A 24,343-nucleotide genomic window follows, 5' to 3' on the forward strand; every position below is an offset into this window, starting at 1 on the left:
TTAAGCATGCTTTTTAGTGGCAAATGTACACAGTTCATAGTATTGCTCAAAATACTCGCTTATTATCATCAAAGAATACAATACTCACAAATTATCATGCTATTGCAGAGCATTTGTAAAGGGCCCTCCACACTCGTGCGCGAATCGAGGCGCGAAGCCGCGAACGCGAGTGTGGAGGGCCCTGGCGTCGATTTCGCAGATTGTTCACGCCTTCGCACCTTATTCCCCGTTTTTTGTCGGTATTTGGCCCGCGTAAAAGGAGACGCAAAGCGCGAAATTGCAAGACTCCACACTCGCGATCGTTTCGCGCCGCGATTCGCTCACGAGTCGATTAATCTGAACTGTCATAACCTTCTATGGGGGCTACATGGTTATATTGGGTGCGAACTTGATCAACCATAAATCAATTTGACAGTTCCCAGTTTGAATCAGTGCCTTGCCGCAAACTAAATCCGATCAGCTGACGCTTCGGCGCCATCTTGTGAAATCGCCGTGATGTTGTGCGAGTGTGGAGTCTACGTCAACGTCGCGGTATGTTCGCTCCGCGAAGTCGCGCCGCGATTCACGCGCATAGTCGAGGGGGCTTAACAGGAGGCCTATCGTGAACCACGTTCGACGTGTTGCCTCTCTGTCGCACTTGTAAATTCGTACGTAAGTGTGATAGGGAGGTGACACGTCGAACGTAGTTCGCGGTAGGCCCAGAAGACCTACCGCGAAAACCGAAATTCGCCAATTGCGGGGATTTTTCTCTTTTACTCTCTCTAAGACGTCATTAGAGTGACAGAGAAAAATGCCCGCAATTGACGAACTTCGATTTTTACGGTAGGCTCCCTGTACCTTTATTGTCTTCGGATAGAATTCAAACCACAGACAACAATTTCAATCGAGCTTGTCCTCCTATCTTCATAGCTTGTTTATTGTCCATTCAAAATTCAAAATTCTGGACAGTTGAATTTTACTGCACTCTACAGCCTGTCATTAGTTAATTTATATTTATTATAGTTATTCTTGTTTAGTGTTTTGTCTACATGTTGAATATATTGTACAATAAAATTCTGTTTTCATCGTTTTACGTGTAGTATCCATGAGTAACATGGAAGTGGATGGTGTGGAGAACTGTAAGAGTAATAGTTGTAGCAATATATCAGACGGAGGAAAGTATGCAAATTCAAAGGCATTCGTGGATGCTGCACGCCAATATGAGACCACACATAGCGAGGCGTCTGTTAGTTTAATGCACAGATATTTAAATGTAAGTTTAAAATGCAATTACCACAAACCTTTTTGTTATTATCTGATTTTACTTGTAATTATTTTTTAACTTATAATTATAAAATGGTATATCTTGTTTTATCTCACTGTAGCTGTTAGCATCGACGTGTGATTTATCAATATTCGCTCCTGGGAGGTCGGAGGTGTGCGCCCTGTTCAGTTCGCTGTGGCGCGTGATGCGGGATCCGGGCGGGCCGCACTGGGCCGGCGTCGCGGTGCTGTCCCGGGCTTGTATGGAGCCGAGCGCCCGGCATGCGCTCACGCACACTTACAAGTAAGTGCTGCATCGAACATAGGTCACCTGTAGAGTGAAATTTATGTCACACATGTGTTACTAAAATATAGTAATTACTAATACATTTATACACTCTCATTTTAAAATAACATATTGAAGTAATATGAAACTTGAGCCAGCATGGTCCCAATTATTTTTCTGTAGAAATATCTAGTATCTTTGTCAGGGCTGCCATTATTATTAACATAGCTAACTAGCAAAAAGTTGTATATGCTGGATTTTATGTTATGTTATGTGAGGTGGCTTTTTTTTCCGATAGCATAATAAATACTTACTTTAATTCAATATAAAATTGAGTATACAGATAATCCCAATACAAAAACATAAAAAACTCTGGGCTCCAGATAGACCAATCCAAGAGTTTTGGGCAAAGGGCATCTCCAACCCAGGGGGAAACTAGGCCTTTTTGAGATTAGTCCTGTTTCCTCACGATGTTTTCCTTCACCTAAACGAGAGTTCGTTTTGAAAAACTCATTGTTACGAGCCAAGCTATGCACCGGCAACCTCCGGATTCAAATTTGCACACTTACCGCTAGGCAACCAGCGGGACTGCAGAAGAATTATATAAAATTATTAAGGTCTGGATGGGTCCATGGGTATGTGTAAAAGTTAGCCTAGTTAGTTAGTAGGTGGAAAAGTGCTTCTATTGAACAAATAATATTTACAAAACAGGAATAAACTAAATCAGCAGTAAATACAACTATCTACTTAAAAATTTAAGTAATATGAAATAAAACTACAGTAGGGCCTCGTTATACGAACTGCTAAGTGAGCCCTTTCTCCCCCGCCCTGTAACTGCCGTAACTATACTGGCGGTCAGTGTCGGTACTTTTGGACAAGGAAGAGAAATTGACTGTATAACTGCATTTTTTGAGGGACAAAGCGTTTGCTTGGTTGATAAATAGAACTCGGCAAACTAAATTAGAAGAGTTATATCAAATCGCGATTATGTACTTTGTGAAAATGTTGACTGGTCTGGCCCAGTGGGCAGTGACCCTTGAAGCAGATGGTCCCAGGTTCAAATCCTGGTTAGGGCATTTATTCGTGTGATGGGCACAGATATTTATTGCTTAGTCATTGGAGTTTTTTATGTGTTTAAGTACTTATACCACATGTTTTTTTTCCCGTTAATTTCAAGGGTGTATCCCTGAGCTTAAATTAAGTAACTTTCTCAAAGACACCGGTATTCTAATTAACTCCATTCCGGAGATAATCAATAATTAATTTTTATCTTTTAGGGCCTATTTACATATTGATTAGTGTTTAGTACAAGTTCGTACATTTGCTACTAATAACTAAACGTACGACTATCTTGGACGATCGATGTTCGAAATGACATTGAGATGTCACAGTTTTCAATTGTTTGTTTGAGTTAAATGTAATTCCCGTGTTACAACAACGCTGTATGCAACATTTAATAACTTTTTTTAAAATTAACTATGCCATTTAGTTTCCTTAAACATACTTACCGATACGCCGAAGTTAACGGAATTCAATAAAAACACGGTGTATATTATATATATTCTTGTCTAAGTACCCACAACAAGCCTTACTGAGCTTACTGTGGGACTTCAGTCAATATGTATAATGATGTCCTATAATATTTAATTAATTATATAGTCAAGTCAAAGTCAAAGTCAAAATATTCTTTATTCAAATAGGCCTAGCAACAAGCACTTTTAAATCGTCAAATTTTACAAATATCATCTTAATCTAAATATCAGAGCAATTTATTGATGCAGTTATTATTGTTCTAAAAAAAACATTGAACTATTATAGATATGGTAAACTTAATAATAAGAATTTCACAACAAGATCGTCAAACATCAAAATTGTATAAAAATACTAGTCTAGAACCTTTCTAGAATAAAATCTAAATGTCAAAAAATACGGTATATATATACATTGAATTATCAATTTCATCATTAATAACATAACAATAAATAATTCATTCTTTACAATCACACTTAATCCCATATATATTTGTTAATAAGTTTATTTTCTTTTGTAATTTCGGTGTCTCATTAAATATATTTTTTTCAGAATAAAATCATTCTTCTTCCTCGTTTCCTCATGACTTGAGGGTCGAGACCACATGAGATAGTTATTTTCTACACCAAGGCTCTCCATTCTGCACGATTTTCCGCGTTCCTAATAAAATTATGATTATTTATTTCTATCATACTATAATCCGAACGCTCCGTGAGTCATAACAATCCGCGTAGCCAACGTGCCGATCTTTCACGCTCCGTGGCGAACGAAACGCAACTGTCACACTCGTACTAATATGGAAGAGTGATAGAGAGAGATGACTACGATACGCTACGGAGCGTTAACGATTGTAACGTTGGCTACGCGGCCTGGGGTTGTTATTTTTAGGGTTCCGTAGCCAATACTGTTCAAACTTGGTAAGTAGATGTATTCTATGAACCGCATTAAGATTTTCACATAAAAATAGAAAAAAAAAACGATAAATTTTGGGGGTTCCCCATACTTAGAACTGATACTCAAAAAATCTTTTTTCATCAAACCCATACGTGTGGGGTATCTATGGATAGATCTTTAAAAATGATATTGAGGTTTCTAATATCATTTTTTTCTAAACTGAATAGTTTGCGCGAGAGACACTTCCAAAGTGGTAAAATGTGTCCCCCCCCTCCGTAACTTCTAAAATAACAGAATGAAAAATCAAAAAAAATGTATGATATACATTCCCATGCAAACTTCCAACGAAAATTGGTTTAAACGAGATCTAGTACGTAGTTTTTTTTAAATACGTCATAAAATTAAGATATATATATATATATATAATATGTATTTTAATATATGTATGTATATGTATTTATATATCTTTTTTATTTATATTTGTATATGATAATTATATTGCTTAGTTTTGTGTTTATTCTGTGCTAGACTTCTTTTATTGCATCTGGAACACCTACTGTCATAACATTTTTTTTTTTTTTTTAATTCCGCTACCTAAAGGTTGTCTGGAAGAGATCGCTTTTTAGCGATAAGACCGCCTGTTGTTTACCTCTTCTTTATGTGTTGTATTATTTGTACTGTTTCTGTATTGAGGTGTGCAATAAAGTATATTTGTATTGTATTGTATTGTAAAATTAAAAAAAAAATTTTTTTCATTAAACCCATACGTGTGGGGTATGGATAGGATAGGTAGGATAGATAGGATACTATGGATAGGTCTTCAAAATTGATATTTAGGTTTCTAATATCATTTTTTTCTAAACTGAATAGTTTGCGCGAGAGACACTTCCAAAGTAAAAAAATGTGTCCCCCCCCCCCCCTGTAACTTCTAAAATAACAGAATGAAAAATCTGAAAAAAATATATATATACATTACCATGCAAACTTCCACCGAAAATTGGTTTGAACGAGATCTAGTAAGTAGTTTTTTTTAATACGTCATAAATGGTACGGAACCCTTCATGGGCGAGTCCGACTCGCACTTGGCCGCTTTTTTAAAGTTCGTATTATCAAGGCTCTACTTAAATAAATAAAAATATCAAATCAAAAATAAATTCTTCTTCTACTTCTCGTGTCAATGGTTTCGTGATTCATATTAAGCGGGACCAGAAGCAGAAGGTAGCGACGCTTAACGCCCTGTCTGCCGCATCCCATAGATCTTGCTCGGAACAGGTGTGCGGGGTCGCTGGGCAGGACAGCATGCTCATCTTGGTTTGGGGAGCCGTGCCATATGGACATAGATTATCGGAGCCGCTTAGACTGCCCCACCTTATCAAATTTTCCTTGCTGCGGCCAACCAACCAGTCTATTTAAAGCTTTCCAAATCGGCCACGGCTGTTTATGCCCTGCCGGGAGCTTTTCAGCGGGGCGTATGTAGTTATCGGGAGGGGCGCGCGTACTTTGCCTGTGGTTTCAACAAGTTCTAATGCTAGAAAACTAAATTAAAGCTAGCAGATAAGTAAAAATGTAAAAAGGTGAACTATAGATATACTTTAAAAAAAAAACATATTTCTACTAACTAACTAACTATTGTGGCGCAGTGATCCAAAGAGGGTCTTGGCCTCCAAAACGAGAGAATACATATAGTATATATAGATATTTCTACTGACGTTATAAAAAGAACACAACACCCTATAAGCTCCGCCTGCGGCATTGATTGCATAACGCTGGTTGCGTTCTCGCATTATCTGCGATATACCTATAGTCTTCCAAACTATTGACCAGCCATATCAAACGGGCTTTGTTATAGGTAATTTTTTTATTATAATTTTCAGATTCATGCCAATATTGACTCAGTTATTATCTAATTCTATTTCAAATGACAAGAAAATCAAGTTGCTGTTGGTAATGCAGGTATGTCAATACAACTCTTAAGTTTTTTTGTATTAAGATTTTTGGGTTGGCAAGCTCGCGCCGCCTCCCCTACAGGCGCCCTCCGTCAAGGTGGGAGCTGCGGCTACAACCGTAGAACAGAATGTGCCGCACAAATATGCTGTCCCCGGACTTAAGACGTGCCTCGGTCGAGGCGGGGCGCTCAGGCGACCAAAACGCGCGCGCCGCCTTGGCCGAGGCACGTCTACACTGGCCGGTTTATGCGCGAGGAGATTGCCTCGCGCGTACGCTCGCTCTGTGTGGACCCGCCTATTAGGCATTTTTTATTCGTTATTACTTTATTACTCCCTTTATAAAATATATAAATCTACGTTAAATAACTTTGAAATCATAATATTCTCTAGGGACAATTAACCTTGTGTCAGAATTTATGACTAGACTAGGTATATAAAATAATAGTAATAATTGTAACAAGTATCTGTGTGGTACGAGGGTTGCTACTTATATATCCGGAAACAAAAAAACAAACAAACGTACACGGCTAAAAATGGTTTTATTGTGTTTCAAAGTATTCCCCTTGATGATCTATGCACTTTTGCATTCGTGTGAACCAATTTTTGAAGCACTTCTGCCACTCCGCCTGAGGTACCTCCATAACGTGTTATTTGAATGCGTCGACAGCATCTTCAGCGGTAGAAAATCGTTGACCGCGTAATTTATTTTTTATATTGGGAAATAAATAAAAATATTGGGTGCCAAGTCAGGGCTGTACGGCGGATGACCCGTTAATTCCACATTTTGACCTTCCAAAAATAGAGTTGTTTCGCGTAACTTATGACAGCTGGCATTGTCATGATGAAGAATGATTCTTCGTCGCTGGTTAGTTTTACGAATTTGTTCAAATACTTCCGGTAAGCAAATGGTCGTGTACCAATCTGAATTAACCGTTTTACGGTTTTCTAGTGGCACTGTAGCTACATGGCCATTAATACCGAAGAAGCAGGCCACCATTTGTTTCAATGTACTTTTTGCACGAGTAACTTTCGTAGGGTTCCGCTCATTTTGAAACACCCATACCGTTGATTGTTGCTTCGTTTCGGGATCGTATGCATAGATCCAGGATTCGTCACCTGTATAGATGTTATAAACGGCCTTTGAGTCACCACGGTTATATTTTTTTAACATTTTATTGCACCATTCGACGCGAGCATCTTTTTGCTCCTTAGTTAAGTTGTGCGGTATCCAACGCGAACAAATTTTTTTTACAGCTAAATGATCATGTAATATGCTATTAATGCTAGTCATAGAAATACCCAGAGTCGCCTCTATCTCGCGGTACGTAACATGTCGGTGGTCCATTATAAGTTTTCGCACAGCCTCAATATTTTGTGGTACAACGACCGATTTCGGGCGACCTGCCTTAACTTCGTCCGTAAGCATACTACGTCCACGATTGAACTCACTAAACCAGTGATACACAGTAGTTTTAGATGTAGCTTCATCACCAAAAGTTAAAGTTAGTTGATCTATGAACTGTTGCGTTAAACCACGCCGAAAATCATAATAAATCATAGCACGAATATTTTCACGAGTGAGTTCCATTCTTGCAGCGAGATGACATTTAAAACCCGTCAAAAACAAAACACTAGCGTTAATAAGAAATAAAAAATATACCGGCCAGCAGTGGCAGTATGGTTCCATTATTATCGCTTGTCACTATGCCCGTCACTTTCACGCTTACATACTTGTTAGAACGTGAGAGGCATGGTGACAAATGATAAGGAGCCGACCATCTTAGCCCTACTGTACTTAAAAAAGTTAAAATTTTACCATGGAGGTCAAAATATACTATTACAGTACATATGGGGCTACTTTATAGCACTAGTGCGAGAAGTAGCATATTACGTTACTGTGTCGAACATTTAAAGGGCCATATGTACTGTAAAACGTTGTACGATACATGTGCGAATAGGTAATTCGCAACTCGTGTCGATTTAAAACACTCCCTTCGGTCGTGTTTTAATTTATCGCCACTCGTTTCGAATTTCCTATTTTTCGCACTTGTATCGTAATGTACTAATTTAAGAAGATTGTAATCCCGGTTTCCGGATATATAAATAGCAGCCCTCGTATCAGGACTGTACCAAAAAAAATACCTTTATAAACTTCACATAGATTTCCAAATGTATTTTGCATTATCTTCCTTTTGCTTGGAACTAGTATATATTTTTTTCTAAATCATTAACGCTAAGAACCTATTTTTTAATATTTTTTAATATTTTTTTTTAATATGCTTTCAGGACATATCCTATGGTATTACAATAAGTTGGCAGGAGTCATACCTCCCTGTGCTCATGAAGCAGTTAACAGACTGGATCACATCCCCATGCAATGACACCCAGGAGCAACTGATCAGGCACAGGTCCCTGACAGTGTTGGCCAACATCTGCTCTGGAAACTTGCCCGCTGTATATGCCTTGATGAGGACCATAGATACTAAGAAATTTCTTGTGCATCTTATGAGTTTAAAGGTTAGTTATTTTAATTTATTAGAAGTGCGTGCGTAGACTTGGTTGTGTCATTTCTTCCCCTCAGAGGTTGGTAATAAAAAACAAAGTTAATTTATCCCTATAAAAAATATACATGGAAACAGTTACTTTTTATTTGAATTAAAAATTGGTGTCTGCTATAGAGTTGATGGAGGTGGTATATCGTCATCATAATTAATCAATGCAACGTCTCTTGATTCTTGGAATGAGGATGTAAGCTAAGTATATGTACGATGGTGGATTGAAAAATTCGCGGCCTGAATATTAAAAACAAAACAGAGGTTTTTTAATTTATTTATTTTTTTCTACATAGTCCCCGTCGAGTTGAATGCACTTGTTCCATCTGGATTCCAGAGCCATTACACCACTTTTGAAGAAGCTTTCCTCGAGACCTTCAAAATAGGCATCCTCCTCAGCTTGGACCTCGGCGTTGCTTGAAAATTTCATACCACCCATATGTTTTTTTTTTAAATTGGGGAACAGATGAAAGTCCGATGGTGCTAAATCGGGTGAATAGGGTGGGTGGGGCAATAATTCAAACCCACATTTGGCAATCTCTGCCATCGATTTTAGTGACGTGTGAACACGTGCATTGTCCTGGTGGAAGATAACTTTCTTTGTCAACATTCCAGGTCTTTTTATCTTCAGAGCCTCGCGTAATCTGCGTAATAACTCGCAATAATAGTCGGAATTTATAGTTTTACCTCTCTGGAGATAGTCACCATTATTATTCCCTTTGCATCCCAGAAAACAGATGCCATGACTTTATTAGCCGAGAAAATTGCTTTGGCTGCTTCAATTGTTGTTTGGTCTCTGGTGTATAGTGGTGGACCCACGTTTCGTCCATAGTTACAAATCTGTCCAAAACGTCTTGAGTATCGGCTTCATACAGGTGAATTAGACATTCACGTGAATTAGTACGGCGAGCGATTTTTTGTTCCATTGAAAGAAGCCTCGGGACCCATCTCGCCGACACCTTGGAAAAACCTAATTCGTTGACTATAATATTTTGAGTTCTTTCATAAGAGATGCCTACGATGTCAGCTATTTCCCGCACCTTTAATCGCCGGTCTTTCATTATCATTTCGCATATAATTGCCACATTTTCCGTGTTAGTCACCGTTGTTGGCCTCCCGGGACGAGTGTCATCTTCGTCCACGCTTGAATTCAGCTGTCCATTTTTTCACCATCGTATATGATGGACAGGATTCGGTGTCAATCCTTTTTTATGCAGGTATTTAATCACAGCACGCTGCTCTAATTTCTCCATTTTCACGATATCTACCGACACGTAACTTTAAATATGCCGTAAAATTGCTTTTAAATATAGACGCCAATTGAAATTTCGCGGGAAGACAGTTGAATAATGACAGTTCAAAATGGGGGCAGAAAAAAGAAAAGTTTTTTTTTAATTGGTCAGGCCGCGAATGTTTCAATCAACCCTAGTATTTGGTTTATTTGTCTTCCCCCAATGCTGGTTTTATAACAAGGGATTTTTCGAAGTAAGCTGACTGTTCTTGCGGCCAATCTGCTTTGCTTTTTTTTTCGTACTACGTATAACCGGCCTATTCACAGGACGGCTGGTACGGAGGGGCTGACGTGTGCCGACTGCTGCTGTGCCTGTCGGCGGCGACGCGCGGCGTGGGCGCCGTGCGCCAGACCGACGTCAACAGCTACCTGTCGTGCTGCGTGCTCACCTTCACCAAAGCGGTCACGTGAGTACAGGGTGCTGCTGATTGTAAAGGATTTGCAAACCTTAGCCATACTTGTATATGTAAGACCAAACAAGGGTAGTGATTTACAGTATGTGTAACACTGAAATTGACTTTTCCTTAGAAAACATTGATATTTGATCAGACTAAATAAAGTTCAATATGAACTAGGTAGAAATTTGCCTCACTTTAAGCTAAGGGTTATAATATAAACATCTTGTACAGACTGTTATCGAGCATTTAATATACACATATTTGCACATGAAGAAGAAAGAATGGTATATACAATACATGTGTGCGTTCGCTCTAATTAACAAGTAAATGAACGCGTCATTCCAGAGATAAGGACTCGACTCAACTGCTGCAGGCGTATACCCTGATGAACGAACTGTGCCAAGACATCAACCTGAGGAACCTCGTCGCCAGCGCGCCGGACTTCTGCCTCGAGGACACCTTGAAGGTAATATGATGAAATGATTAATTTTTTTTCATCTCTCCATGTGTGATTTTCATGAGCAGATAGCCGGTTGGGAAATAGCTTTTCCCACCCTAGGGTGGAAAGTATTTTTTGTTTAACTTATGATGAGCAAGTTTATGCTATATAAAATAGACCCAGTGTCTGTACCTTCATTCATTTAAGGCGGTACAGACACCTATTGCTATCTCTTTCTGTCTCTTGAAAAAAGCTATTCAAATCATTCTACTATTCTCCTCATTCATGGTGGTCAGGCATCGCTATCTCTTAAAAAAATGGGTATTAAAATGAAACCATAGACAATCTAGCAATTGACAACATTTCAATTTTCTGACCAAAGAGTAAAGTAAGTATATAGGAAAAGAGAGCCCTCTTGAAGCATTTTATGGACACTGGTTTATTGTATTGCTCTGATAATTATATGAAATACTGTCGTACTATTCATAAGTGCTAGTTGCTATATTTGAACTTGAACATAATATATACTTACAACATATTGATAAAAGAGATGATGCCCAGAGTCAACTTTCGAAAGGTAAATATGGTAGGCTAGTTTGATCAAGTTTGTTCCAACTTGTGTTCTCCTGCATAATTGATAATAGTGTATATGACTGTTATATTTCTGTGCATATAACTTATATTTCTTCCAGAACTTGGTGGAGTTTTGCAACGCACCTAGCGAAGCATTAGAGCCTGAGCAAGTCACTGACGTTGTCCGAAATGCTTTAAAGTTTCTAGCAGTCTTAGTTAATTTAGGTAAAGTACCGTGCATACCACACATCTCTATTGAGTCATATACAAGTGGGTCCACACAGAACCAGCTAATTAAGTCTATAAAAACGCATCCCATCCCAGCCGCGTGTGCTTAATTGAGCAAGGCACATCTCCACAAACAATGCCTCTTCCCGCGGCAGTATAAGCGACCTTAAGTATAAACAAGACGACTCGTTGTGTTTGAACCCACCTATTTAACTTAATAATCTACACTTTTAGTGATCTAATTGAGTCTATAGTTGAAATACTAATACTTGTCATTTAAATTCTTAAAATGTGTCATTATTTTCAGATATGTATCCGTTTCGCAAAAACCACTGTCAAATGCTTTGTCTGTGCTTGGTAGCGCATCAGTTGTGTCTGCCAGAGAGCTTGGAATTATTTTCGTCCATCATATATCTATACAAAGGTACAGTAACATTATGGTTTAAATTATACAATTTGCTAGCTATCGATTTTTACTGGATGCCTCTGATCACATCACAGTGCTTAACATTAACATTGTTGAGTAGTTTAGTTTATGATAATAATGTTCGCTAATGTTTTCTTACAGACGAAGGTCAACTACCTGAAGAGTTAACATTTATGATTAGCGAGGGTTTACCAGGGCTTTTAGTGCCACCATCGCTAGAACCAGGGAAAGCTGGATTGCAATGGGTAAATTGTAATTGTTATCTTTCCTTTAAAATGATCATTCTCATAATATATCTCAATGAGAGCGGGTGAATAGGCAGTCGCGAGGAACCGCGCGGAGCAGCTTGGTCTGTGTAGATGTATCTCACCTGAGGTATTACAGCGACGTGTGCATTTGCCTCGGCCGAGGCACGGCTACGCAGACCAAGATGCTTTGCGAGGAAATTACCTCGCGTTTTTAAAGGTTCCAATGGGTGTCACACTTTTATATATCATGGTATTTTTAAAACTCCGAGCAAATTGGCTCAAAGCTGTCGCATACAACAGCTTCAGCTCCATACGTTACGAGCCAGTCAAGAGTTGCGCGTGTTCGTTTGGAAAGTCTTTTAGTTACCCCTTAGCCATTAGATCAGTGTTTCTCTAGTTTAATAGATATTTAATTATTTTAGCTGCATGTGGTAGGTGCCCTGTGTGAGACGGGTTCGACGCAAGAACGAGTTCTGAGGGCTGTGTCGCCGGAGGCGTATGAAAAGATTCTATACAGCGTTCTGCAGTATTCTTCACAAGTGAGTCAACTCTTAACAACATCATTGTATACAAGATCCTATCCTAGATACATCTTAAATAGTACAACCATGGAAACAACACTTTTATACTATTAGACAAGATAGATGGATACGAAATAAATTTGGTGAAGAAATTAATCATCTATCGGCGAGCGCCCCTATTTATTCGTCGAATAAACCGGTTTATTTAAGTTACCATAAAGTTATTAAAAAGTTCGCGTTCTTATGAAAGTTAGGAGTAAAACCAAAATAAAACTATACACCGCTATTTTTAACTACCCTGGGCAGTTTTTGCAATAACTATCCAGCCTGAATTAAACATAGCAGATAAGAATAGCTCTATAGTAAAAAGTCATCTCCCATAGAAAATACGAGGGTGGATTGAAAAATTCGCGGCCTGAATATTAAAAACAAAACAGAGGTTTTTTAATTTATTTTTATTTTTCTACTTAGTCCCCGTCGAGTTGAATGCACGTGTTCACACGTCACTAAAATCTATGGCGGAGATTGCCAAATGTGGGTTTGAATTATTGCCCCACCCACCCTAATCACCCGATTTAGCACCATCGGACTTTCATCTGTTCCCCAATTTAAAAAAACATATGGGTGGTATGAAATTTTCAAGCAACGTCGAGGTCCAAGCTGAGGTGGATGCCTAGTTTGAAGGTCTCGAGGAAAGCTTCTTCAAAAGTGGTGTAATGGCTCTGGAATCCAGATGGAACAAGTGCATTCAACTCGACGGGGACTATGTAGAAAAATAAAAATAAATTTAAAAACCTCTGTTTTGTTTTTAATATGCAGGCCGCGAATTTTTCAATCCACCCTCGTATAACTTACGCACAATTTGGCTTTCGAGCAAATAAAACTACGGATTTAGCTGTATACGAGCTTACAAAAACGGTCAGTGAATGTAGAGATGACAGGATTCCTGTATCTGCTATCTTTATGGATATGTCCAAAGCTTTGATCGAGTGTGTCATTAAAGGCTTCTGAACAAATTATATGCCTATGGAATACTAGGGAATTGCTACTCGTGGCTAAAGTCATATCTCGAAAACAGACACCATTGTACTATTTGTACTGAAATTCAAGCACACCGCCAAAAACGTAATACATTCAATTGCCACAGGTCTGAATATAAAAAAGTAATTTATGGAGTACCACAAGGTAGTATTCTTGGTCCATTACTGTTTCTAATTTATATTAACGATTTACCAATTATAACAAAACATAAGATACTGCTTTTCGCTGATGATTGCTCCATAATTATTCGTGGTGATGAGACTAAAAGGCTGAAATAAATAATGTGTTTCATGACGTTAATGTTTGGATGGAAGCCAATAACCTTCAAGTCAACTTACAAAAAACTAAATTAATGGACTCACCACAGGGAAAAAACATCCAACTAAAAATAAGTTATAAGGGTTGTGAGCTAGAAAATGTTAAACAATCAAAATTCCTAGGCATAATTATTGATACACATAGTAACTGGCATCAAAAAATATTCATATACCCTCTACGAAGACTAAAAAATGTATCATCAGATCAAACTGCCCTACTCGCTTTCCACTCATATATAATGTCAAATCTGCGTCACGGACTAATAATGTGGGGAAATAGCAGCAATAAAGACAGAATTTTCAGATTACTAAAAAAAAATGCATTCGTCCCATTTACGGTATTAATCAAATGAAATCATGTAGACCTTACTTTATCGATAACAGGATACTTACTTTCCCATCACTCTACATATATGAAGTCTGCATATTTGTAAAAAATAATCCGGATTTGTTTCCCGTAAAAAAATCTACTACTCAAGCAATCAGGTCTTGTTTGGACTCGTGTAACTTGTGAAATGTTTTAACTAGGGCTATCATTTTGATGTCATCTTTTAGCTGATATCCTGTACTGTCTTTTAAGAACAAAAAAGTACAGGATATGAAAGATAAAATGTGAAAAAAAAAAGTAAATTTTTGAAGACAATTTTTATCTTCGTTATTAATTCTCGAGTATTTGTGCAAAATTCTCTGTAACATTTATGCTTGAAATTTATGCCCTAATTCATAAGCTATCGAATGATTATTATTTTTTAAATGTGCGATAGGTAAATGAACAGATAATGGTACATTATCCTTTTCCAGGCATAGTACGATTTGACGACCGGTTTGGTATAGTGACCCTGCCTATGAAGCTGATGGTCCCGGGTTCAAATCCTGGTAAGGGCATTTATTCGTGTGATGAGCATGGATATTTGTTCCTGAGTCATGGGTGTTTTCTATGTATTTAAGTATTTATAAATATTTATATATTATATATATCGTTGTCTAAGTACCCTCAACACAAGCCTTATTGAGCTTACTGTGGGACTTAGTCCATTTGTGTAATAATGTCCTATAATATTTATTTATTATTATCGACCACATACGCGCCATTAGAATTTCAACTTCCGATTTAAGGTTCAAATTAGATTACACTTTCAGGAAATGTTACTTATCTTCAAATGAATCATCAAAGCTGGATTAATTGTAATATATTTGGATTTTTTGAGAAAACCTTGTAGATTGGTGCGGCCTGGAAAAGAGTTAACCAAGTGCAGTCGTGTTTGGCGCCATAAAACTTTGAAGGGCTGCATTTTTAAAATGGTTGAGATAAAACATCGTTATTTGATTTGTCGATAACACCCCTCGTACTATACGTGGTTCACGGCTCCACTATACGTGCATAAACACATTGTATAAAGGTCGGTGCCCTTGCAACATGTATTTATTATGTACTTTAATTTTATGTAGAACGGGTCGGTGGGTCAGGACCAGGGCCAGCAGGCGGCCATACTAGGCTGCAAGACGGCGTTGATACTGGCGCCGCTGCTGCAGGCATGGGGCGCCGCGCTCAAGAGGTTCCTCCTGAACAACCAGGTAAACGATCTACCAAAGTTATATGCAGGCCATTGCTACAAGCAGAGGCGAGACGACGTTGAGACGTGCACTTGAATGGCGCAGGTAGTACCCTTTGAGCATTGTCGCCAGTGTACTAGTGCCATTACAGACCAAATCCATATATAATAAAAAGAAGATTATTTTTATGCAAAAAATTGTTGTCTAATGTCCTACTTCATGACAGGTGCGGAAAATGCTATCGACGGGTCTGCGCAACGGAACGCGGCTGCTTGAAATACTGAAGCTGATTAGGCACCACCTTTTCCCTTGTGATCTAATGGATGAGGTAATTTACTTAATAGCTATGCTATAGAGACTTGTGATATTTATTTACCTACGTATTCAAATACTTAATAAGCTTATTATTTCCGAACAGGTTTTCACTAGAGTAATCTATTTTTGAACGTTCTTTCCTCTTGTTTATTTGTTGTCGTACTAAGGCTCATGTTTTAGGTTTTCGAGGAGTGTCCGAAGCAGTCCGAGGGCTACGTGTCGCCGCGCGCCGCGGGGGCGCACGAGGCGTGGCAGTCGGCGCCGCGCCTCGCGGAGGCGGACGAGGCATGGCAGGCGGCGCCGCGCCTCTCGGAGGCGGACGAGGCGTGGCAGGCGGCGCCGCGCCTCGCGCCGGGGCAGGAGCACGCGGTCGACGCTCTGGTGCGCCAGCTCACAGAAGCTCTTCAGAAGAACAAGGTATGAATAAGTATGACTCACAAGAAATAGACATTTGTGTAACTATCGCAGGATGTGCATATGTTCTCGTCTATAGTCCGTTTTTTTAGCGTTAGAAAAAATGTAAGCGTATTTGACGTGTATTTTTATTTAAAAAAACTTTTGAAAAATAAGCCACGGCAAATATGTAACTATTATAAATCATAATTATACGATAATTTACATTATTTTACTGTCATAAGCAATAGCAAAGAGAATTTGAAATAGAGGTGGATTGTCAAAGAAAACTGTAGCCACAGTAAATTAAATTTACTGCCATGTTTCGACACATGATTAAAACTTTTAGAACGCTATTTGACTTTGATCATATCAAAAAGTGGCGCCTTCTAATAGATCAAAGGCCAAAGGTATGGCGTAGTGATGTGCCGGCGAGAAATTACGCACTTAACGTAATTCTCATTGTGCGTAATTTCTCATTAGTGAAAATTACCATAAATTACAGCAATTTAATGAAGAAAATTAAATGACGATTGAATTTTGCTTACAATTTTTCTTGGCCGAGGCCGGCTTGGCCGATTTTTATAGTTTTCCCTTTATGTATCCATTAAACCCTAACTCTGTACCAAATTTCAGCTCTCTGAGTTTATGGGAAGTACTAGTTCTATTTTGATGATCATGAGTGAGCGAGTGTCATAAATGCGAAACTTTGCTTTCGCTTAACTTCGGAACTAAATGACCTACAGGCTTGAAATTTTGGATTTTAAGTATGTGATTATAGCTTACTGGATGACGAAAATTTCTGCGTTCTGGTCTTATCCAGAGGTTCTCAAATAGGGGCCTGAAAATGCGGCAAAATGGTTCCAGAAAGGATGGCACGGCAGTGTTTTCTTCGCGCTCGACTTGGCGGGGGCACTGCCGTGCCCCCAGATTATTCCAGTAACAGAATTTAGTACCAACTAGGTATTACATAAATAAAAATCAATTATATAAAAAAAGTTAAAAAATATGAAAACTTAGACAACTTTCTCCAAAATTACCCGTTCGGAGAACGTTGCCGCGTAAATTACCCGAAAATTCTCTCTGTTCTCGTAATTTACGGTAACGGCACATCACTAGTATGGCGGCATTGTTTCGAGCCATGGCGCCACAAACTTTAGCCGATGCCCAGTAAGATGGCGCCACTTTTAGATATTTAACCAATTTAACACATATCAGTGGAAGAATAATGTAGTATAGTTCTACATGAGAATAGATTCTTAATTTCCGTCAGCATTTTAAAACCTTGTTTCATAACATGCCAGGCGGGAGTGACTTTGTATGACGGTGAACGTGTATAGGCGTTGCTGGCAGTGAATGTGTTAATGCCGCTTGTCCCCTATAACACGCAAACGCGTCTACCTTGCGCGCTAAAATGGTGCTGTATCCAAATCGTTTTTTTCCGCCTTTGTGATAGGCGGGTGAAGCTATTGAGGTTTTCGCCAACATTGCCCACGTCGATTTCATATGGAAATACAGCTCATAAGACGTTGAAACAAGGATCACTTAAAGATAAAGGGTATACCTAGCGTTTCCTTAAAATTTTAGGGTTAAATACGTTAACTTCTGTAAAAATGGACAATGTTACCTTGCGCGCTAAGATAGTCCTGTGTCCAATTATTTTTTCCGCCTTGTGATGTGCTGGAAAATAAACACTTTATTCGAATGAGTTTAACCATGTATATATTCTCACTTGTAAGAAGTGACCTATGTTGACGTTAATGTTGTTTTTAACAGGTATCTGATATTGCCACATCAAGTGTAATGGAATTGTACGGATACAAAATGGCATGTTTGGAACAAAGGCTGCATTCACAAACCGTAGCACTTCAGGTAAACCACGCAAACTTTACCAAACAAATCAATTTACCTCATTAGAGAGCATACTTGCATACATCTACTACTACAATACCACTTCATAATAAAGGAGTACATTATTTCGGCTGGTGTAAAACACATTACCATAGCAAATTAATTTAATTGAACACTTATTTAGTAGATGTATGAAGCTGCCGCCATAATGTGCTGTTAAGAATTGGCTATGACGGCATGATCTCCCGGTAAATGGAGAATTAATGGGAAACCTTCATCATTTCAGGGAGCGAGTGAACACATGGCTTCCCTGCAACATTCTCTAGCGATGCTCCAAGCAACCAATTCGTCTCAGCAAGATGTGTTGTACACTACACAGATGCAAAATGAAAAGTCAGTAGCCACACAATATACAAAAATTATTATAAACTAACATATTTCAGCATAGGTATCTGTGAAAATGTTATTATAGCGTAATTAACACCATATTCCATTTTATTATTATTATTATTTATTTATTATAGACAACATAATGGTCCACATAATTGTTAGTTATGAACTTAATCTACATGTTAGTTTACTAACGCTAATAATAAATTAATAAAAGTGATTTAGTCCTCTGGCTCATTTTGCACATAAGAGGACAATCAAACTTATTGGCTATCATGCTTAAAATGCTGTTGCCACTCCCGCGCACCCTGTCAAGCAGTGAGGCAGTTTTCTTGCGCCAGACGGCATCGAAGCCATCTGTGCGCGCCTCCGCAAACATGGAAGACGCGCTGCAGAACCGCGGGAGTCTCAACAGCATCCTAAACGCATTATTGTATTGGATTTCAAAATTTGAATGTCATTCAAATTTTGAACGTCTCTAATAAGCTAAGGAATTTGACGTCAATTCTAACATCTGTCGAGAACCCAAACTCGTATTTAATGCCTTACATTATGTCGCAGTCACAAACTACAATTAAAAACACGATGTTAAATATTTTTTTGGTGTATATTTTTCTAGATTAAAAAAGACGATCAACAATCTGCACAAACAATTAGAGGATGCCGAGGGTGCCGTTCGCGGGTACCGAGCTAAGGTCGTCTCGGAAAAAACACTCAAAGAAAAGCAGAAAGAGATATTGCAGAATGAATTCAAAATCCAGCTCACCGTAAGTTTTTCCTATAAGGCTTAACAAACTGTTTAATGCAAAGGGCGGGATGTGGTCTAAAAAACGCTGTCAAGTGTTTGAATAACGAATAGTCAAGCATTCGCAAACAAAAGAAAATGCAAGTTCCTATGCATGCCCTGTTATACATAACGAGAAGGTAAAGCGATAGGGCAGTTCTCTGTTAGAGATAAATAATGTAAATAGCGATGTGGAAAAAAAAGCTGAATAAAAAGAAAACAAAAGCAAACAAAAAACCGAAGAGAGCAACAAAATTTATTCATCTCAGCATGGTGCTGGTATCATATAAATTTACACTTTTATCCTCAACAAGTACAATTTAGTGTAGGTACATCAGTATGGTCTCTTACATTCTTTTTTTTTGTATCGCAGAATTTAGAAAATGAAATGAAAGCCATCGAAAAAGAAAACCAGGAAAAATTAAAGGCTGCTGAACAGGAAACCAAGGCAGTGCAGAAGTCACTGGACCAAGAGGTATGTTTGAAAGTATATTTTAATAATACAATGCGATAAAATATTACTAAAAACAAAACTCACTGTCTCACGTATGTATTAAAACGTGTCGCTCAGTGTTACGTATTTACAACATCGAAGAGCTCTTAAGCCGTTGGCTAACGCCGTAACCAATTAAAAAATAATTGTTCGAATCGAATTGTTTTTATTCAAAATATATTTTATTATAAGAGGTTTTTGTTATAAGCCTCATGGCAAATGAGCACTACCTTTATATATACATATATATATCTATAAAATATATTTGTGGTTAATTACTTTAAGGGTCATTCTTTGTGTAACAGACGAGCAAGTGCAATGAACTGGCGGCTGTGCTGATACGGTTCGAAGAGCAAGTTAAGGCACAAGCCAAAGATATAGAAGAAGCTAATGCACTTGAGCGAAGTCTTAGAAAAGAGATAGAACTTAAAGAATTGGTGAGTACTTAAGAAATATGCAGGTTAAAATCGAATATCATTTTTTAAATATCTCCATCATCATCGTCAAGCGGTAGACTCAGGACGCAACCATTGTTTCATTGTGGTTTTCGAGGACTCAAAATGAAAACGGCGACGTTGTGATCTAGAGCATTTTACATTCTTAGTACGTTTTTAGAATATTTTTTTGGGATAAGCAATAAATTTTTTGATTTAAATGGATTTTTTTGACAGGTACCATTTTGATGGTTACTTCTTATTCCATAAATAACGATACTTATACCTAAATTGTTAATTGAAAGTACCCGTAAGAAGTTCTATGTAAGTTTGTACTTAGTCATGTTTTTTAATACATGTGTATTTTGCTTTCCTCGTATTAGAAATGAAAAGTAGAGTGTTTAACTCTACTATTTGCATTTCAATATTTCTGCGGCATTCACATTCAATCTTGGATTTATTGTTTTATTGCAGACAATAAAGCATCAAGAAAAGACGATACTCGAGCGCGAGAACCGGCTGTACCAGCTGAACACGCAGCTCGAGGAGATGAAGCGCGTGCAGGAGATGATCGCCAAGCTCACCTGCAAGGGCGCCGCCAGCAGCAGCGCGTAGCTCACAACACGCGACTTGATGCGCTCCTACTAGTATAAAATAATCAAAATCATGTAATGAATCAATGACTTCAACACATTACAAAATTCCTTAGATACATTATTATTACCATCTATGACATTATAATGGCATTTGGTATGGTGGAATCAGTACCACACGACTGCATCTCCTGTATTTTGTGGAAAGAGATACAGTACGAATATTTTCGCAAACACGGCGAAGGGAAGTGTCATCTTTAATAGGATGCCAATCGGACTAGGAGTGAGGTGACATTCCATTTTGATCATTTCAGAATAGTGGATTGGATTGATTAGTCAAATTAGTTATAGTTCGTGTCATCCACGATGACGCACAGATTTGTCAAATCTAACCTTTAATAACAGAACGATACGAGTCAGGGCCCGAATCGTGAATGACACGATCCCCTTTGAAATGTCTTAACATTTACCAGTGTAATGAAATTTATAAACTGAAATAAATGTCATATACTAAGAAAAAGTGACCAAGGCTGGAATCGAACCAGCGTTCTATCGCGGCAGGTGCCTGAGCCACTCGGCCACCGGGGTCATGGCAGCATTGGTCGAATTTTTCCAAGTATATGCATTTCTTTCTTAGCCATCTCTAAGGTAGAACAGTATGGTTCATACCTTCTAACTGGATCAACTCAGGTGATACCGAGCTAGCGAGAGATATGGCGCTGACAATCAATACTATTAGAAGTATTAGAACAAATTAAAAAACTTGAAATAAAAACAAATTAAAAATATTTTCTGAAAGTAATTTAATTTGTTCTCATACTTCTTATAGTATAATGAAATTTGTTTAAAATACCAACTTACGACAATAAGTTATTAATAGTCCAATGAATTTCTACAGTATCCTTTGAATATACAAAGTCTTTTTACTAACTACAAATAATCAAAAGCCGAAAAATACAACGAAAATTGTGCAAGTCTGTATGTTTGATACTTGTGAAATATTTGATTTTAATTGCAATCCGATTCCCTATTATATAATTATTCACTAAATCATTGTTTAGTTATCTACTAACCCCCTTATATATGTGTTGGACGAAATGCGAATTGAAATATCATTTGGGCGAACTGCGAATTGGACGCACAACTAACAAATCATTCATAAACATGTACTAAAGTTACGAAGCCGCTAATAATCGTTTGTCCCTTTCCGACCTATTGGTATGATGGAAAGGGACAAACGATTATTAGCGGCTTCGTAATTTTAGTACATGTTTATGAATAAGGGGGTTAGTGCCTTGGGTAGTTTCGGCAAAAAGTATTTTTTAATTGGAGTTAATTATCTCTAAGAAGGTTAAAATGATAATACTTATTAATGAAATTCATTCAGAGTTAATGAATTAATTGAGTTTATCATTATCCTTTTCTGGCTGATTTTTAGGAATAAAGAAGACTAGAACTGGAATTTTATGGAGACTCTTATTTTGTGATAGGTTTTAGAAATATATTTTATTTGTGAAATTAACAATAATGTAAATTGATCAATAATGTGCATGATATGTAATAGAATAAGTTATAAAATTCTTTTTTAACCTTGATATATACATTTTATTAATTCTAGTCAATGAATTATATAATGGCTTGAGCAGGTTTTTTTTTTTCACTTTGTTCCTAAAGCTAAATTGTGTACTGATGTACCTATAGTAAATATATGCAGTGCTATATCATCTTCTACAAATACAAATAGATAAAGCCTGCAAAGCCTGTTTTGATCAAGAGCAATCAAAATAATATGATCCTAGCTAAACTATTCGTGAGTAGTCCCATATTTTTTCCAGTGTTTGTTGGAACTACTAGCACATCATTTATCCGCACAACAAGCGCCATATTTCTTTTATTAAAGATATAATTTGAATACTTCTTACTATGACTGACAACGGGCCGCCATTTGCGAACTAAATAGCTCCGCGGCACAAAGTTGACGCCCCGCCTGCTTCGGCACAATGTGTGTGGGGTCATTTTGTAGAGCTAGTTCGTCATCTATGTTTATTATCAGTCGCTGGTCCAACCTATATCGAATCGATTACGTTTATATAAATACTTAGTAAAACCGTTTCAGTATTAAAATATAATGTATAAACGTAAGTCTGGAAATTTTTAAGGACTTTGGATTTCAATTTTGGCAATTATTCTGTAATAGCTATCACTATCGGGTAGATAATGACGTTCTTCTTTTAAAACTAGGGGCCATGGGCTTTACACTCAGACTTTTGAATCTGTTTGCGAATTATCTATCCGATCGGAAACAGTACGTAAAGTATGGTCCTTACGTTTCTGAAAGCTACCCCACGCACTCTGGTATCAGTCAAGGATCGAACTTGGGACCGTTTCTTTTCGTACTGCTGATCAACGATCTACCTGTGAAGGTGCATCACTGCACATTGCTGATGTTTGCTGATGATGTGAAGTTGATTAAACCGATCCAAAGCCTAAGGGATTGTGAGGACCTGCAGCGGGACATAGGAGCGGTCCATCGTTGGAGTGTTGAAAATAAACTCTATTTCAATGCCAGTAAATGTGAAATGATGTCATTCACCCGAGCCCGCGCACCAGAAATATTCCACTGCAATATTGGCGGCGCCGACATATCGCGCTCGGAGCAGGTACGCGATTTAGGAGTACTGTTTGACTCAGATATCACGTTTCGCGAACATGTACAGACCGTGGCTAAAACTGCGTATAAAAGACTGGGTTTCGTTCTGCGTAATTCGGCGCCTCTGACTGTGGAAGCCACACGTGTGTTGTATGCGGCACTCGTACGCAGCATACTAGAAACGAATGCAGTGGTGTGGAGTCCGCATGAAAGTAAATATATACTTATGTTGGATCAAGTGCAGAAGTCATATCTCAGGGCGTTATACAAAAAGATACACACCTATTATCCGTACATGTACCCTACTCTATTTCTGCAGGGACATCTAGGGTACGACTCGCTCCAGTTACGTAGGTTGCTCTCTTTAGCAAAATTCTCAATCGGTGTTATTAGAAACACAATTGATAGCGTAGCCCTTCCTTGTCGAGGCCTTCATGCGATTATTTGTTCCTAACCAGTACACTCGCGCGCGGCGTCACCCGCTGTTAGCGGAACGCGGCGCACGCACAGGCGCCGGTCGCGCGCGCGCACGCTCTACTCAACTCCGTGCTCGAGGCACACCCGGAGTGTGACTTGTTTGTGAGTGCAATCGGACGACTGATGACTGAGTGTAAGAGAGTGATAGAGCGAGAGATGCCTGTAAGTAGTATTATATAATGTGATTATGTAGATACTTTTGTACTCAATGTATAAATATTACTGTCTCCCAATTTGTGCCGCTGTGGCTTTAGCTGTTAAGGTACAATTGTAAACTGATTAAATAAATAAATAATCACTCCACCAATTTAATCATGTTGAAATATAGACACACCTAATTAGATAAACTTACTTAAGTACTTAATAAGAGTTGTGTAAAACTGATAATTGTCAAATGTTAACCTACAATTATCGTCTTGTATTTTTATCGTAAATCGAATGATTGTGGTCACCTGTGAAAATATTCTGTCACACAA

At 38.2% G+C, this 24,343-nt stretch overlaps 1 protein-coding gene across 1 annotated transcript; it reads left to right on the plus strand.

Moving 5' to 3' along the window:
- The first annotated feature begins 852 nt into the window (after positions 1 to 852).
- LOC133528227 (uncharacterized) lies at positions 853 to 22,387 on the plus strand. The gene is made up of 19 exons (XM_061865506.1): positions 853 to 1,252; positions 1,365 to 1,546; positions 5,827 to 5,905; positions 8,185 to 8,415; positions 10,009 to 10,148; positions 10,485 to 10,605; positions 11,271 to 11,376; positions 11,687 to 11,803; positions 11,948 to 12,051; positions 12,477 to 12,593; positions 15,383 to 15,508; positions 15,714 to 15,815; positions 15,983 to 16,219; positions 17,972 to 18,067; positions 18,333 to 18,439; positions 19,056 to 19,203; positions 19,594 to 19,695; positions 20,019 to 20,150; positions 20,622 to 22,387. The coding sequence occupies exons 1-19, from the start codon at positions 1,085 to 1,087 to the stop codon at positions 20,760 to 20,762; spliced, it is 2,556 nt and encodes an 851-aa protein (XP_061721490.1). The 5' UTR covers positions 853 to 1,084; the 3' UTR covers positions 20,763 to 22,387.
- The last annotated feature ends 1,956 nt before the right edge of the window (positions 22,388 to 24,343 follow it).

The sequence above is a fragment of the Cydia pomonella genome, chromosome 19 (assembly GCF_033807575.1).
Source record: "Cydia pomonella isolate Wapato2018A chromosome 19, ilCydPomo1, whole genome shotgun sequence".
NCBI classification, from domain to species: Eukaryota; Metazoa; Arthropoda; class Insecta; order Lepidoptera; family Tortricidae; genus Cydia; species Cydia pomonella.

What these genes read in the sequence shown, in the direction of transcription:
- LOC133528227 (XM_061865506.1), top strand. Translation starts at nt 1,085, where the DNA reads ATGAGTAACATGGAAGTGGATGGTGTGGAGAACTGTAAGAGTAATAGT. An exon ending in AGTTGCTGTTGGTAATGCAG is followed by an intron (nt 5,906 to 8,184) that starts GTATGTCAATAC and finishes ATATGCTTTCAG; the next exon opens with GACATATCCTATGGTATTAC. An exon ending in AGAAGTCACTGGACCAAGAG is followed by an intron (nt 19,696 to 20,018) that starts GTATGTTTGAAA and finishes TTTGTGTAACAG; the next exon opens with ACGAGCAAGTGCAATGAACT.